This window comes from Genypterus blacodes, unplaced genomic scaffold, assembly GCF_046128005.1.
Source record: "Genypterus blacodes isolate CSIRO-AG114 ecotype Tasmania unplaced genomic scaffold, CSIRO-AGI_Gbla_v1 ptg000067l_1, whole genome shotgun sequence".
Classification (NCBI taxonomy): domain Eukaryota; kingdom Metazoa; phylum Chordata; class Actinopteri; order Ophidiiformes; family Ophidiidae; genus Genypterus; species Genypterus blacodes.
Genome location: NW_027466879.1, coordinates 11,083,611 through 11,101,337, shown reverse-complemented (window position 1 = coordinate 11,101,337; position 17,727 = coordinate 11,083,611). Strand labels below are relative to the sequence as shown.

At 43.6% G+C, this 17,727-nt stretch overlaps 1 protein-coding gene across 4 annotated transcripts in view; it reads right to left on the bottom strand.

Moving 5' to 3' along the window:
• The window catches only part of kif13ba (kinesin family member 13Ba), a 32,833-nt gene extending 15,778 nt beyond the window's left edge, over positions 1–17,055 (bottom strand). For 2 of the 4 annotated variants that reach the window (XM_076155414.1, XM_076155417.1), the window contains exons 1-7: positions 15,779–16,996; positions 15,241–15,554; positions 8,751–8,844; positions 1,751–1,763; positions 1,433–1,493; positions 1,223–1,315; positions 813–993 (exon numbers count right to left, since the gene is read on the bottom strand). In XM_076155414.1, the coding sequence (XP_076011529.1) occupies positions 813–993; positions 1,223–1,315; positions 1,433–1,493; positions 1,751–1,763; positions 8,751–8,844; positions 15,241–15,310 (512 nt within the window). In that variant the 5' untranslated portion in view covers positions 15,311–15,554; positions 15,779–16,996. The other 2 variants (XM_076155415.1, XM_076155416.1) reach the window with 2 other exon arrangements.
• Between the last annotated feature and the right edge of the window lie 672 nt (positions 17,056–17,727).

Genomic DNA, 17,727 nt, shown 5'->3' with positions numbered 1-17,727 from the left:
GCGCCAGACAGAGGCCTGGGCTGCTGCTTTAGTGCTGACCTGTTGGACATGAACTGCCCTCAAAGAGTGACTTACAGGGCAGGAGGCCAACATTATCCACTGACCACAGCAGCTGGTGGTACCCAGAATCCACCAGTGGCTGCTGCGCCAGAGCACAACAGAACAGAGCTCTTGAATGTGGTCATTTGCTCTGAAAAAGCCCATGGGCACAAACGTGGAGCACATTAATGCATTTTTTGGGCATTATTAACAATTCACTTCTGGGGAAAACTGAAATCCAATTCCTTCTTTGGAATTGCTTTAGTGCAATACAGCTGCAGGAAGTGCTGAATTTGTATTAAGAGGGCATTTGTGAAGACAACTCCTGAGTGCTTCTCTCACTGCTCAGCAGGACGTTATGGGGGCGGGGCGATCAGGGTTTTATCTTTCAATTTGCCAAAACAAATCACATTACACCTCCATAAAAGCTTGAGTTTGAATGTGATGATGTGATTATAAACAAGGAGGTGAGTTGAGTGGCGTTTTTCTCTGCCAAGTGTTTGTACTTTACTGGTTAATAAATAAGGTAATTACATCTGATGAATAGATAATATGAGGGATAAAACAAGTTGGTACAACAACAACGTTTGTGTCTAGTGAGTCAATCTTCCCACAGGCAGCTAACCTTTCATTAATTGCATGTTATTCTCTTCTGAGCAAAGCAGCCACGTCGCCCGTTTTAGCATTCGCCAGAAATGCTGTGGCCTACTGACAAAAGACCAAAACTTCCTTCCGTTTATGAAAAGGGCTGACAGATTAAGTCGAGGTCGTACCCTTTGGGGTCAAGAAGATCTCGGACTTTCTCGTTGTAGATCTCCATGAAGGACACCTCGACGGTGAAGCACTCCTCCTCGCGCTGTTCCTGCTGGGTTCGGTCAAACAAAGCGCTGCACAGCCGAGGAATGAGTCCCGGCTGGTCCCCCGAACCCATCATGGTGTACGACTTTCCCGAACCTGGGAAGAATTCACATAAACACACATTCAATAAAAGATAAATCATTTTAAACAAATCTTATTTAATTAAAATACGGTTGCCATCAGTTTGAATAGAGTACATTTGTGTGGCCTCCCCTCCTGCAGTCACCCCTGTAGTTACTGCATGTCATAACCCCTCCCCCCCCCCCCCCCCCATCATAAGTACAGTTTGTACAATGAACGAACAGAGACTTTTGTGATAAATTACCAGTTTGTCCGTAAGCAAAGATGCAGGCATTGTAGCCCAGGAAGGCGTTGTGGAGAAGACTTTCCCCAAGGCACTGGAACACCACCTCCTGACCTGAAGACACACACACAAACACATCACTTTATTCCACATGCACAATTATGTATAGATAGTCGATTACGCTCACATTATAGAGGCATTTTAATGATGAATTGTTTTGAATAGACTGACCTGCAAAGTGCTCCTTATCCGTCTCGTCCATGGACAAGAAACAGTAATCATAGGCAAATACCTGGGAAACACACACAGTAAGTAAGGACAGTAGGAGCATTACACACTGACTACACACTGAGCCCTGAGTCGCATAAGAAGTGTCTTTTTATTATATAATATTAGGCAGCGAACCAGACGGTAATATTGAAATATATTGTTTAGATGTTTCACCACCATGAATCACCATCGTGTGTGTGTGTGTGTGTGTGTGTGTGTGTGTGTGTGTGTGTGTGTGTGTGTGTGTGTGTGTGTGTGTGTGTGTGTGTGTGTGGTTACCTTGGATTGATTCCTGGTGACGTTGGGAAACATCAAAGTCCAATGGCAGAGCACATGGAAAGAGAAAAGTTGACATTTAGCACATATTACAGAAAACACAGAATGTGAAGAAAGAGGTTAAGTACTTGTACAGATTTCTTCTTTGAAATGACATCCATTCATTTCATTGTGTATCCCAATAATTAAATGTCGAAGAGTAAGCAAGACACAGAGACGGACTATTAGTCAGACCCGCTGAGAAAAACAGACGGCTAGGCCAGTGACCAGCCTCAGGCTAGGCATGTGTGTCACATGTCAAAATGAACTTGATATGGTGTGAGCTGTCTGACGTTTTGGGGACACAAATTGGATGAGGAATTTGATGAGTTGGGGTGGTGGTAGTAGTAGTAGTGTGCATGAGTGCGTGCATGCATGCGTGTGTGCATGTGCATATGTTGGGGTGGGGGTTGGTATGTTGGCAGAGGCTTCTAGTAGCTCAGAGTGAGATGTGGTGGTAGAGTCGATGCATTGAGCCCAGAACTGGGGCACTGGGCAGAAATCAGTTAGACATTATGAAAAGAGACGATTTAAGAATGACCAGGTGACTGTTAGTTATCCAATTCTACATGCAGTCATTCACAGGTAGTTTGTTTAATCAGAGTATTGGTGTCTCACTTTACCAATCAATACAAAACTTGTATCCCTCCTATAAATTGATTTAATTAAAGTCTTTCAATCAAAATTTAGTAATTTCTCTAAACCCCAGCTAGTTTAGTGCATAAGCTAGCTTTACTCGGTTCTTCCATACAGGACATTTGTATTCCTCCTCCAGCTGTGCAGAGGCGGCTCCACCCACAGGGAGGAGGGCAGCTGTCAAAGATCAGCATCGAGTCAGATGATGAGGCCAGAGGCAGGAGACTGCTCACGGGTTAACACACACAGTCACACACACTTCTAATAGCACTGACCTTAATCTTCAGCACCCTTGCCTCACATTAACTTACTCCATATTCTAACCTTGACCCTAAGCACACAGGCAACCTCTTCTCATAAATGATTGCAAGCTCAGGCAAAATGTACATCACATGTCATCACTCTGAATGCCAAAAACACAAACTGGTTCTCACAGAGATAGAAGAAAAGGAATACACAGTCAAAGCCATTCACACACCTGTTTCCTTTTAACCATGGACATTCTTTATAAACCACCAAAGCTTCAACCCCAATTTATAACGCTTCATATTTCTTTGACATTCCACGACCTTTCACTTACAGAAGATAATAAAAACAGGAAGACTGACTCTGCAGCCAAATTAATTCCAGTACACATCCATGTAGCAGGCTCTTATTAGGGCCACGCCAACACAATAGGAGGGAGTCAGGGAGTCCAAGTGTCTCCTCAATTCAATCAAAAGTTTTATTCAGTCTAATGTTTACTTCATTCAGACTCCATTTCACATTTTCTAATTGTTAGTTATGGCAAGTATCTCTCTTTAATGCAAAGAGAAACAATATTTCAGGATTATTCTACAACAATGATTGCAACATCCCAAACATCTTGAGTTTCAGGTCCAATGTGCATCTATTTAGAATCTGTATACAATTTTTGATAACCTGATTAGCATGTTGTTTGGGTTTTTTTACTGACTAAACATTCCTGCTATCTTCACAACAGTCATGTCTTGCATGTGGCAGGTTTTGATATACGTTGCTGTGACAGCTGTCATAGTGGCTTCAAATGTTGCAGGCAAGAAGGGGGGGGGCACCCATGTCTTTCACTCAAATGCCCATTATTGAGGCAAGGGGCCCCACTGACCAATGACAGAGGGGAGTGAGGTGGTCAGGTGAGCTGTGAACCCGCCTCCCTCGGTCCTTGAACACTTCCATTTGCCCCGCCTCTTCCAGCCCTCTCCTGTACTATGATCGTCATTTAAAAAATAACTGAATGCATGGTTGCTCCCCCCTCTCTCCCCCACTACTGTCATGCCTGAGACTGTACCATCCATGTCTGGATAGGGGCCACTGAGGAATGGAGGATGGAAAGAAGCTCAATGTAAACAGGGGTTAGGGAGTTAACAGGCTGAGGATTGGTGGGATGAAGTAGAAGTACTGTGATGAAAACGGTAACACTGATGGTACAGGATGACAGGAAACATAACTGACACACAAGCAACAGACAGACCATTGTATGTCATTATACTACAGAATGTAGACTACATGTTTCCACATGCATACAGTTGCAGATTCTGGGGCACCAGGTCATGCAGGTCAACAAGCATGTAGTATGGAGAGTGTTGTTCTGCCTTCCCTTACATCACATGTTGCTATAGTCAAGGTTGAGGAATAAAATTGATAAAAAATAAATCTCTACATCCAGCAAAAAGCTTTGTAGAAAAATGCTCCGACAACGTGAAATGTTCCTTGGAGCAGCACTGTCTAACACCAAGCAGCAAGGCTCTTCCAGGAGCAGCGGGCCACACTACAAGCCTAGCACAGCCATTGTTTCCAGCTTCCTCTGACATCAACTGTCACTATAATCATTATCGGGATTCACATAGTAAATCATGCTTCCTCTGAAGGGAAAGTTGCGTGCACACCTCACTCAACTGCCAAGGGGGTGTGTGCTAGAAGGTACAAGCCTTACAGAGTAAACAAATATAAAGCTGTTTTACAAGTGTGGCGGGGCATGAGAAAGGTGGGGCCATGACAAGGAAATGGCCGGGAAAACGCTGCATTCAAAATCCCAATATGCTGCAATTCTACAGCCTTTTGGGAAATAAATCAAATTGAAATGCCACAGATGCTTTGTTAAAGCATCCACAGCTGCATCACACCATGCCTGAGGCGGCTGTTATTGTTTTACTAGCATTCATGAAATTTACTCAACACAAGGTACTGGCATGTGCCATTTTAAGGTCTTCATTGATTCATTGCTTCCTTTTCAAACAACGCAATTTAGTCTTGTAACAAACATGACACTCTTACCGCTCTTAGCCTTTTCACTGCTACACTCCAGTACTCAAAGGCACCACAACATGTCTGTGTTTTATTAGTGTCTGAATGGCTCATAGGCTATGTTGCAAAATTGGAGTATGTGTAATCAAGACAATCAATACCTTATATAAAAGGGTTTGTTCAGTGAATGAGTTTATTGTCAGAAGCCCTATAAAAGCCTAATAAACCTATATCATCACAAAAGATTCTGCCTTGCCACTGGCTTAAGGCTCCACCAAGGACAAGTTGCAGACCTCTACAGCGGTTCAGACAGAATTCACAGCTGATGAATTTTGGACAACATGAGTCAGTGTGGCCTGCGGATGAAAGTCAACCCCTTTCCTTAATTTCCAACCCTGTCATTATGTTATTGGACTAGAAGGGATTTCCTTCAGCTGTGGGTTTTAGCTGGATTTTCTGAATACACAACCTCTTTTTTTACATGAATGCTTCTCTCCTACATTTAGATGTTAATAAATAAAAACACCCCGCAGACAACACACACACACACAAACTTCATCATTCCTAAAATAAATGAAAATACAGCTTAATAAGTGAAATGCCTTCGAAACCAAACAGCTTGTATTTGCCTCACTCGCATCAAACAGGAGAGAGGTCAGTTTTTACAAGTGTCATGCAAACAGCGTCAGGTCGCCATGCTGTCACACCACACAGCTCCACAGAGGTTAGGTGTCTGCTTATCAGACAGGCCTGTACAGAGCGCCCTTGTCCAGCAGTTCAAAAGGTCACGACCACCCTCGGAGGCTGCAAAGTGATTCAGGACAGGCAGGTTCAAAAAAGCATTCGTACAAATACAGACGAATTCAGCACATAGTGAAATTAGTCCCTCCTTTCAAAACACAACCAAACTACAGTCTATCACTCATGTACACCAAATGGTAAAATTATTTTGAACATATGCTAATGTATATATTGTTTATATATGCTTTATATTGAACGGTCCACATGGAGGTAAGATAGCTACCAAAGTAGATAGTTTAACTTTACTCCACAAGTCTTTAGAGCTTAGCTAGCCATGAACAAACACCGACACTGGAGACATTCTGAATGACAGCATTTAAATGAAAAATACCTTTGTTGGATCTCAGATTATATATTTGCAGCATCATGGCTTCTTTGAATTATTTATCATTACAAAAGCGTGTAAAGGCAAAAAGAATAGTCATCTATCCTGCCTCACCATGCTGACACTAGCAACAGAATGTTATGTGTAAGCAGTACTCTGTTTGAATTTGCATTACATCATATTTTCTTTTTTTTACACTAAGGAATGCCGTTTTTGTATCTTCAACATGGGTTTCTAAATACAGACAGAACACTACATTCTTTATGAACCTCGGCTGACTGGGCACAAATTGCAGTTATGTTTCTCTGACAATCCTGTATAAGCAGTACATAAAGACGGCAGAAACTCTCACTGCCCATAAAACCAGATTAATGTCACCACTGCAGTGATTCACTAAGAGTGCCAGTCTGAGGAACTAAAACCTGGCATGGCCGGGAACGCTGCCTCTGGAAAAACTGAATCACACACACACATACAGGCAGACTACACAGCTGACAAATGAGAAGTTGCACATTTTAAAAATGAATAGACCTAAAAATGAGCAGCAGATAAAACAGTGCCGACATCTTCTGAATTATGTTAACTGTTAAAGTGATAGTTCACCTAAAGTGTCAACTGTCCAAGTAAGGAAATTTTGCTAATAATAGAAATTACATTGTTCTGTTTTAGGAGTCGGTACCCTGGCATAAACAAAGCACTACTAGACAGGGGGCAGTACCCCAGTGTGGAAAGTCTGTGTAGTTGCATAGTTATGAGGTTAGAGGTCTGCAACTCTGCCCGGGCCCTGATACAACCCCAGGGTACTGACACACTGCGTTTACTTGAGGCAACATTTAGCAAGAACATCCTCTGGGTTCACTTCAGTTTGGGCCTAGAGCAAAAAAAAAACATTTTTCTTGGGAACCCAGTGAGAAAAAAAACATTTGAAACAACACACAACCTTTAGGATATAATAACCAGACTGGACCAGCGTGAAAGAACTGGGTCACCAGATCCTAGACTAAGCCTGGTGCTGAGAATAAGCAAGCCATGCAGAAAATGCTGGAGCCTTTGTTTACACATTTCACACAGTGTGACCGAGAAAGGATCAATAACCAAATCATCTTCTGAAGTAGCCAAAATGCCGGCCCGAAGATAAAAAGTCTATAAAACTATAAAAATAATGTCAATGGAGGTATTAATGGTTGATAATGTGTACAAAGGGAATACTAAAGAGACAAGTGTGCAGCTGCAACATCTTAGAACAGGGATGGGTAACTATTTTTGCAGGGGTAGGGACATGAGAAAACCTGTTTGTTGTCAAGGCTTATTATAATCCCATCATTAGATTACTAAACCATGAAACATCGAAACAGCAAGAGCAAGTGCAGATATCTGACTACAAAGATGAATGAGTCAGAAACTAATGCAATACTAACCATTTGTCTAAAGCAGCCCTTCCTGATCGGTGGATAGAATACTTCCTCAATAATGTTCTTAGTTCTATCTTATCAGCTGTAGAGTAAGCATCATATAAAGAGCCCAGTATTTCTTCTAAATCAGGGTGTTTCCCTCTTCAGCTCGGCAGATATTCAATCCACTAAGCTGCTACAGTGGGAAAAGCTCAATATCTCTCAGTCCGTTGGTACTGGTCTCTGTGGTCGGTTTGAGTAGAAGGAGATTCACGTGGCTTGATGGATTGATTGTATGTCCGAAGGAAAACCGTCTCTTATGGGTTCAGAGAATATTCGCGAAATGTTCTTTTGTGGTTTGTGTGGGTTTGGCCATTGATCAATAATACCTTGAAAAAGCAAAATACATGGAGTTTGGACTCAGTAGGTGCCGCTGTGACACGTGGAAGGAAGAAGACGAGCACCTTCACAACACACAATCGTTATGTTTCAAAATAAAAGCCAATTCAGTTAAATTTTCCAGCCCCTATCTCTGTATCTTTGTAGCTAAAGTCAAATGCCCCGCTCCGTCTCGAAAGCTTTATTGTCTGCCCCGGTCTCCTCTGCTCTCTCTTTACAACTAATAGTCATTATCCGATTCCTCTGTGTAATCAAAAGTGATACAGACTACAAAACCCCCACCGACATGAAAAAGAAGGATCTGCATGCTGATTGTGGCAGTCAGTCAGTACATCCTTCTGCTGCTTCCTCAGCCCTTTGTCACCGATCCACAGACAGAGGGACTACAGCTCCGCTCTTGTCCGGGCCTCCATAAAAGTCACTGGGGAAAGTTTATGGTCGACAGATGCTCAAGCAAGTGAGCCCCTTCCATCGTCTCCTCACTCAGGGAAGGGGGCTTCGCGGTCACCGACAGTGACCCGGACTTAACCTCCCCCTGTGTTGCCAGGGAAACGGAAGAGCTGAGAAAAAGGGAGGAAGCCGAGCGTTTAGGGAGTTATGTTCTCACACAGAGAGGGAAGGCGAGGACCAGAGTGTATCTCTTGCATATAACTTGTCTGTGTGTGCCGCCGCCTCATTGTTGTCTTTCTTTCAGGTTCAGACACCACTAAAGAAAACACATGCTGCTGCTGTTTGCTCCTGAAACTCAGCCCACAGCCCTGCCTTCTCCCCCTCTGGCAGCCAGTGCTAAGCTCCACCAATCACGAGGAGAGATTCTTTCCTGGCATTGCACGCGAGTTCCAAGGTGGTGGATGAGTAGTCAAATCTACTCTTGTCCTCCTCCCGGCATTGGATTTGCAAAAGAGTGTGTTGGTTGTGATCACTCTTGCTCCAGACCTGGGTTGCGACATACAATAGAACAGCGCATGCACAAACTTGTATTCTACCCAGTGTTACCGTGGCTAATGCCTCCATCAGTGCGGGGAAACTCGACTGACGGCAGAAACCAGCGTAACCAGCAGTTTGTTGTTGTTTACCTGCAAACCTTTCCAACGCAACACATATCTGACATGAATGAGCCGAGATGTGAGGCAGCTGGTGACAGACGTACCTGGAGTCTCCCTTGGTCAGGTTGGCTCCTGAAGGATGGAGGATGGTCTGGTTCTTCGCCATCTCCACAATGCATTTGGTGTTCAATTCCTTTTCTGTGGAGCACAAAACAGTGTTATTATCATGTGTTATATGGCTGCGGTATCTTTGTTTCTACATTATCACATTACGTTTTCTCAAATATGAGCGCACATCTAGGTTAATACACATTTAATGGTCTCTGTTGGAAAGCTGTTTACTAGAGCAAAGAGGCAAACCACCATAACAAAAGAAAACAGCAAACAGACAGTTACATAGGTGTGTGTGTGTGTGTGCAACTGACGATACCAACACTGATATATACATTACAGTAGAAATGTATGAATTTTTTTTAGTCTCACAACCAGCATTCACCAAATTCCACCCACACCCACACCCACACCCACACCCACACCCACACACACACACACACACACACACACAAAATGCCAGAATTACCAAAAATGTGTATATAAATATTTTAAAAGATGTGTAGATTTGCAGATGATCATGTGGGGCTGAACTGTGAGAGCACATCCATACTGTGTGTGTGTTCCCTGTAGACATTTAACATTTAACTTTGGCAGTGTTTATGTTTCTGTTCTTCTCATTCCATTGACGTATTGTTGCTCCTCCTGCCCTATTTCATAATTCACGACTTAATCAACTCGAGGAAGACTTCTCCTTCCTCTTCCTCCAGCTCCAGGATGTTACTCTAGAAGAGTGATACGCTCAATTTGTTTTCCTGGCAGTAAATAATAAATTATCCTGATACATATCTCGGGAGGAGTGTTGTACCGACATAAAGCATCACCACCAGGTCTGTAAATGCAGAGATCTGTCTCTCAGCAATAAACTATGACTATCTAGTCTTACTGTAATGTTTAGAATATGACTCTAACTGATGTTTTTCCCCCTGTAGAACAGACTAATGTACCAGACACAGGAACCCTTTCCAGTATTCCTCTGGCTGGTGGTCACCTCTCAACCTTCTCTGCGTTCAGAATAGACCAGCAGCGTTCGTACATCCAGTTGAAACGTCTGTGTGGTCAAGATGGGAAAACACTGAGTCTGAAAATGCAAATGGTCTTTTACCATGGAGCGAACATTAGGCTAATCAATAGCAGAAGAACGGCTGAGGCAAACAAACACACACACACACGTGACCAAGGATCTCACAACTGACCCTGACCTGTTGTGTCATGATGCATGACTTGGCCTTCAGAACGCCAACAAGCGACTCCCACTTCAGCTAATGGAGAAGTATTACCACCAAAATCAATCAAAACGTGCTATATGAGAATGAGGCTGTGTATGTATTTCATTTATTTCCACAGCTGAGTCATATAACTTACTAAGAGAGGCTTTGCTGCAAAAGTAACCAGGAGGAATCGGAAAACAACCACACGAACCACCCTGGAACATCATGAGGCTGGTAAAACTCCCTATTCATCCGTCTCACCGCTGGGACTGACGGAGGTCTACATACAGGATTTGGTGCTGCCAGCATGTGGAGGGCATCTACTTTCTGGTGTCAAATGAATTCCCAGCATCATTGTCAAAGCTGACAAACTAGCATCAATTATGCAGGGTTGACGTATTGTTTACAAAATCCAAGGGAAATTTCGAATCCGCAAAGAGAAATCCGACTTTGTGCGTTTGCTTCATATAAAATACGAGCAACAGCGTTCACTTCACACGGCTCTCAGAATGAAGCCTGAGAGGAAACGAGTTGCTGGGCGGAATTCATCTTCTACTGGCTTGCTGCTTGTGTAAAACATGTCGGAATTTCACTAATCTCAATTTTCAGGACAGCCAGGCAGACCCTTGTGCCCCCTTCATCGAGGGGCCCTCCGATTCTACCCATGCAAGACGACAACGTTATCTGTTTTTGGGTGATGGATTGAAAAATGGACCACCCACTTTCACCCCCACCATTTCCACCATGATGTATGTTTCTCTCCATATGGACATCCAGAGGAGGGTAAAACATCTGTACAGCCTGTGAGCTTTCCACAATCTTGACACTTTCTGAGGCAACATTGAACATATTACTAGTATGCTTGGGTTTACAATGAAATTGGGCACGAGTACTATAAGGGACATTAAGCGCTCCACTGCAATTTGGAATATCGATAGTGAAACAACAAACAAAAGCTCAGTAACAAAGTCATACTATTCAACTGAGTTGATAAGATAAGGAAGAGGCTCAGGTCTCTTTGCCCTCTTGTGTCCTTGGCTCCTTCCCTTGCACAGAGGTCTGAGGTCAGACCCGGACTGACACTCCTCGATTAGGTCGGAACTCAATATTTGATGGAGGACAGCCCAGTCGGGCGGACGCAACCAGACAGATTTTAGGACTGAGGACATATAAGCACATTCTCTGCTGCAGCTTTAAATTGGTTCATTTGTTATATTTGTTCTTGTGCAAACATTTGAGGGGGGAAAGAAAAAACTGGAAACGGGAAAACTGTAATTTCCATGCAGTTATTTCGGGGCGGTTCATCCACCTAGTCATTTATAGAGACAAATACTGCCTGCTGGCTCTGTGGTGCCACACAGCAGCAAGGTCATTGGTCTGTATGGTGGACAAGGTGAAGTCCCTGTGAATGTAAACAGAAGAGCGGGTATAGAAAATATAGGGGTTTGGCTGTTAAGTTTACTTTTTGATTTCAGATGTTATTGTGTAATGAGCTGCTCTACATGTGCAGGGAGGCTAGCAGTGCCTACACAATCCAGAAATGTTGGGGATTTGAGGCGAGCAAGTCTGTTTTTAGGGGCTTAAGGGTTCTTGTTCCTGCCAAGACCATAAGGGGTAAAGCCATGGAAACCTGGAGTCAAAGGTCAGAGGACATAATTTGGTCTTCCGTGTCTTCTGCTGTCAAGGAAACAACAAAGCAAAGAAGCAGGATGAGGCCAGTGAGTGAGGACAAGGTGGTGAGGGAGAAAGTTAAACAAACACACTGACGCAGCCTAGAGTAAGTAAGGATAACAAAACAAAGACGCCATTTCTTATATTCTGCCGGTGCCTACATTACCCACACAACCTTAGTACAAAAGTGCTTCCTACTTTGTGGAGGGGAAAGTGTGATGTAGTCTGCTAGTGAGACTAAATGTACTCATTGTCGTCTCTGCTCTCCTTTATCCATAACTAGTTCCCATTTTCCACCCGCCTGCTCTCCGGTCCCTTCCCTGAGCTACCGGTGCTGAGGTTTGGCACAATAGCATTGACATCAACCAGGAAGCCGATTGGCCATGTTGTTGCCGTTGCTATGCTTTGGGGTTGCTCTGTTCTTCGAAGGCCACAGCCATGGAAACATGGAGCATTATGCAATGCTAGCAAATATTCACTCAAACTCACTCCCTTCCTGCCTTTGTCCAACCAAGCAGCTATACCTCCACTTCTCTTCTCTCCAACCTTTGATGCATAGAGACAGTGGCCTCGCTGTGACAGAAACAGGCGTGTTATTTCAGTGTGTCACATGTTTAAATCCCTAAAGAAATGTGAGTTAGGGAAGTTCTGCACGTGAAGCATCTGAAGCATCTGTGTACAACAGCTGTGGCTGCACTGACCGAGCTCCTGGGAGCGACTGGGAGGATTCCTGCCTGTGTGTGGATTCCGGACAAGGTGGCAAAAACAAAAGTGCATACATGGCCGCTGCTCTGTGGTTAAAAGCTTAGAGAGATTTTTTTGGAGTGTCACTTCTGCAGAGGTGACATGTGATGGGAAAATTCTTTGTCAACTCAGAGCAGTTCGGACTCTGGTAGCCATTCAGAATTATGTGGAAAAGTGGGAGTCTCAATTTAACGCCAACAGCAGTGGATAGAGGCTCTATTCAGGCAGAGAAGGACGTCAAGAAAGGCATCGTGGGAAACGTGACATTGCAAGTTTCAAGCATATTCCTGACTGAAGGAAGCCCCTAATGTTCTTTTTGCTAACCAATTAGATATATACACAAGCATCTATGCGGTCGTTTGTATGCATTATTGCCTTTTAATTCTAACTTCTAACTCACGGCTACCAGAAAAAGAAAGAAGAAGATGCTTGGCTGCATCGCTTCCTCTCTCTCTCTCATGCCCTTTGGTAAAGCTGATGGTTTGGCAACACCTCTACCTGGCCCGTCTCTTGTCAATGGGGCGGCTAAATGTGTGAATCCTGCAGTGTGGACACTAACTGCAGAGGAGAACAGAGACATACTGCTATATCATAAGAAAGATGCCTACATGTACCTGGTCTTGTGGTAGAACGGCACCAAACCTAATCTGAAAAACCAGAGTCTCTCCTACTCCATCTCCTTGATTAACTAATGCCTTCTTAATAAGCAAAACTACTCAATGGACCCTTTATGGTTCTTGATTAAAAGGTGATGAAGAAATACATGGGGTTGTCTGTCCAGAAAGTCAGCAGGATTAACCATGCAGAAAGCAGAAAGCAGAAAATGTCATCCTGCCTGCTACAGTATGTTCCTCCTCCTTCTATAGTAGGGTGCAGGCTGAATTCCTGCCTATGGGAACAGTGGGGGGGATCTGCTGCCTGGGTCTTATGACAGATTTCTTCAAGTCAGCGGGTAGAGGGGGAGAGGGATATACGTGATCGGCGCTGCTGGATGTTGGTCACCCACTTCAGGCTTCAGCAGCCTTCCCACTGCGTTCACAAGGGACTCATGGTCTCCCACGGCAAAAACCCCAGCTGGCCATTAAGCAAAATGTCAGCCCTGTGTACGGTCCTGAACATGTTAACCATAACTGACTGAGCCGTTTGAGCGTCCTCACAGATTCATTAACTGTGGAGGCATGCCAGCGTGCTTTTGTTCCATAGGCTTATGGTATAGAACAGGAGAGGGGCTGACCGTACATGTTGATCGCAATGATTCATGATATATCAACGTATCGGTGTAGACGGAGAATAGAAATTGCAGGGGAAAAAGGAAATTATCTTTGACGACGCTTGAATGAACCTGAGCAGACTCGGTACTTATCACTTTCACCTCAGAGCTAAAAGGTCCTGGGTTCGAGTCGAGCCACCAGCTGGGGGTCTTTCATTGTGGACTTTGCTTTTCCTCCTCGTGAGTGTGTGAGTTTCCTAAGGGTGCAACATTTTCCTCCAACAGTGGAGGCTGTGCATGTTAAGTGAATTGGAAACTCTGAACTGGACTGCCTGTAGTAATAAATAAAAGCTGCCTCACGTTCCATGTTGCTAAAAGATAATGCCACTTTGTAACCACATTAGGAATAGATGAGTTTAGGAAGCTGTTCAGACCACTGATCCTGTTGAGCTGCACAACACTGTCAATGCAATGTTAGCAATTTCTCCCCCATATGATTGTAGGACAAGTCACACGTCCTGTCCGTGACCCCTGTGCATTACACGGACAGCGTTAGGATCAGGAGCACCTGTTGTGGTAAACAGGCCTGAGTCTTGTCTTTGCACTTGGGGTGTGGAAACAGGCGACTTGACAAGTTTGAATAGAGGCTTTCATCAACAACATCACCGTAGTGGATTTACAACTGGGTTTGGCTTCACTAGTGAGTCAGTAGTGAACATACAAAGGGTAAGGAAGTACAGAAATGCTTGTATGGAGGTATTTATGTTTGATTTGCAGCTTTTTGTAAAGCTTTCAGATAGAACAGCAATATAAATATGATGTGTCATCATTTCAATATAAAAAAAAAAAAGCCATAATCTGACAAAAGGCTCAATTGCAGAAACCAAAACCTTTCAGAGTGCAAATGTCTGCCGGAAAGAAAGAAAACACCTCTGCCTCAGTTACACAGCAGAACGTTTCGAGATGCTGGTGGCCGAGTATTGCTGACATATTGCTATGGACTCTAAACATAAAGTTACAAAATACATTTAAAGACAATGCCTAAAACATTATTATATCAAATAAAATCATATTGACGATATCCTGTCAGGATAAACTACTGGCTGAAACCACACTGGCATCAGCACCAATGTAGGCTGGTGTCTAGAGATCCTCCTGGTTGATCACAAAGCGTCCCCACTTTAAATCTGGCAGGGATGACAGGCAGCCACAAGTGAGGCTCTTACAGCTGTACACTTCCCACCCATGTGCCATCCAGACCAGACAGGCTGCAGTTTTTCAATCTGCAGCAGCTCATTTCACTAATGGGTGAATTGTAATGGCTCGAGACCGACACATCATTCCCAGAAAACTAAACAAGGAGTACTTCAGCCAAGTCAATGTGTACCATTGATAATGTGATTCTGAGAAGCAGTTTCACTCTCATATTAATTTTCTGTGTCAAACTTTCCACAGTTAAACCGATTACAGGTTCATCTTATCCACTATGAGACATCAATATAAGACACACAGTCCATCCACCATTACCGATTTTAACATTATTCTGTGTGATACCCAAATTTTGTATAAGATTTGATCTATGTGTGGATATTTGAGCAGCAGTGTACCAGCAGCAATGCAAATGTGAGCAGACTGAAGCGTCCTCACCTCTCCTGTTCATGGGCCGAACACGAACAGCCACCTTGACATTGGAGTCGTCCAGGCTGGGCTCCCCCATGCTGACTCCTTTAGGGAGGTAGTGCTGATCCAAAAGCAATCAGCTCTTCTATACAATCATCCAAAAGCCTGGAAATGTTGCGCTAGCCGGGCAGCTAGCGTCGCTCGGGACTGCTCCACAGTCCAGGCATATCCACAGAAAAACAAAAAGCCTGGGCAAAACCGCACAGGAAGCCACCCGCTGCAGCTTAGCCTCCGTTTCTGCTCATAGTCCCGGCGAATATCTATCCACAGAGGCGTGGAGGCTGAAAGGGAAAGGACAAATGCAAATTAAGTTCCATATTACAGCAGCTGGTAGATGGGACTGAGCAAACATATGCTATCTGCAAGACAAAAAAGGGCTAACCAGCTAATTTGCCAGGCAAACTGACGGGGAGCAGCAGCAGCAGGAAAGGAGTAAGTTTTGGCCATTTCCTCCCATTAAACCATGTAACACCCTTAGATACGAACCAATGTTCGAGGTACATACCGTGTCGCGTTCATCCCAGAAGTGACACCGCTAATGTACGCGTAACGCGGAGGATAAAGAGCCCCGTTATTCTGTAACAAACCGCCTAGCGCTGATCTACAGCTTCCCAACGGAATTCGCTCGGTCCTGCCTCAGTGCCGAACGCGTTGTTTTACCCCACCCGTGGTGCGACAACAAGGCTGTGATTGAGCAAACGGAATTACGCGTCACATAAATGTTGTACTGTACTTCGTCACCGGGGTTTGTTATTGATTGTACAAAAATTGTCATTCAGATTTACGTCATGTACCCCTAACCACACACAAGCATTAAAATGTGTAGACGGAATATTCGTAGGGTTTCTCCACATCTGGGATGGTTCCACCAGATTTCGTATTGGCTACGCGCTTCTGGACTGCCCCGCCTTTTTGTCCGACTGCGGGTGGAAATTAGAAACGTGTCTCGAACTACATTCAGTTAGCAGCATTCTAATTTCCGGCTATATACATCAAAATAAATCCGTGGAAATTACGTTACGTTTTATTACGTTTAAATTTTTTCAAGAGTGAAAGGCATTTAGCGTAGGACTGGAAAAAGACTGGAAAACTGAAAACATTGTGTCTGGTTGACGTTTGAGGTGCCAAAATGTGTAACGCTAATGCTTTCATTTTTAAAGGCGTGGGAATTGTCAAGCTTCCTGCTAACACATAGTTTCCGGTCACACCTTTCAAGCTTAAATTCAATTTCAGTAAAACAAATTTAAAAATCCGTTATTACTTAAAAACTGACCAATTTCTTCATATTGTTGTACCGCTACCATTTGTGATATAGTTCCTCAATAATATAGAACGTTTCGCATTCTGTACAACACACGCTTTCAAATCTATATTCTAAATTATACCCCCAACTTCTTTTTGATGACCACGCCACAATGTAGCTACATTTTCTATCATTTAGTTTAAGATTAGATTAGATTCTAAAGCGTTAGATTATCAATTGAGCGTGTTAACGTCGTACTTTCAACGTCGCCCAAAATTGAGACTGTAATCTGTCATGCTACTCCTGACTGACTAACCCACTTCCAGGGGGACAGGACGCCCGCCCGGTCTAACATTAGCGGCACGTTTATGAGTAAATGTGCCGGTTTGGCTCGGATACTTAGGAACCCAGTCGTTACATCGCGGACAGAACATTATAAATTCGAGTAAACAATTGTGTCTCGGCATTTCGGTTAACATGTGTCCATTACCAGCCGTGGAAGCCCCGAGTCACGCGCCACTTCCGGTGCCCTGAGTCAGACAAACCCTTCCCCACAATGGCTTTCACAATAAACTCAAATAAAGAACCCTGTAGCACAAAGCCACTGTTTTAATTCACTCCCTTTCTGTTCAACCGCCTCAATTCAATTCAGTTTACTTTCATGACATTCCACTACACACAAGTTGGTACACAATAGTCTAGTTCAAGCCTGTTTGTGGCACATTGTTTCAGGAATAACTGAGTTGTAATTGACATTATTGATGTCTTCATTCCATTTAGGTGTGCCAGGAAGCGCAGTCCATTTATGTCGGGAAATGCATTTTCCAGGTTGTTTTGTCATCAGCAGTGCAGTTTCTGGAATGCTGCTGACCTTGTTGGTGACGTTTTGCTAATTGCTTTGTAATAGTACTTTCTTATATTTTCTCTAGCTTTTGTATAGTTTGTGGGATTCTATACATATGTTTATTAGCCTACTTTTTTATTGTTGCTATTTGCACAACCTCCGTGAGCAAGGACAATCCATTCCCCTACATATACTGCATGTATGCAAGTGTATATAGGTGTGTGACAATTACAACGTCTTGAATCTTGACATCACCTCCTGTTTTCAATGATGACATCATATAATTTTATCTTTCAAGCTGCATTTACACTGATTTTCTTTTTCTAGTGTTTGAATTTAATGGTTCACCACAATAAGAGCCTCACTT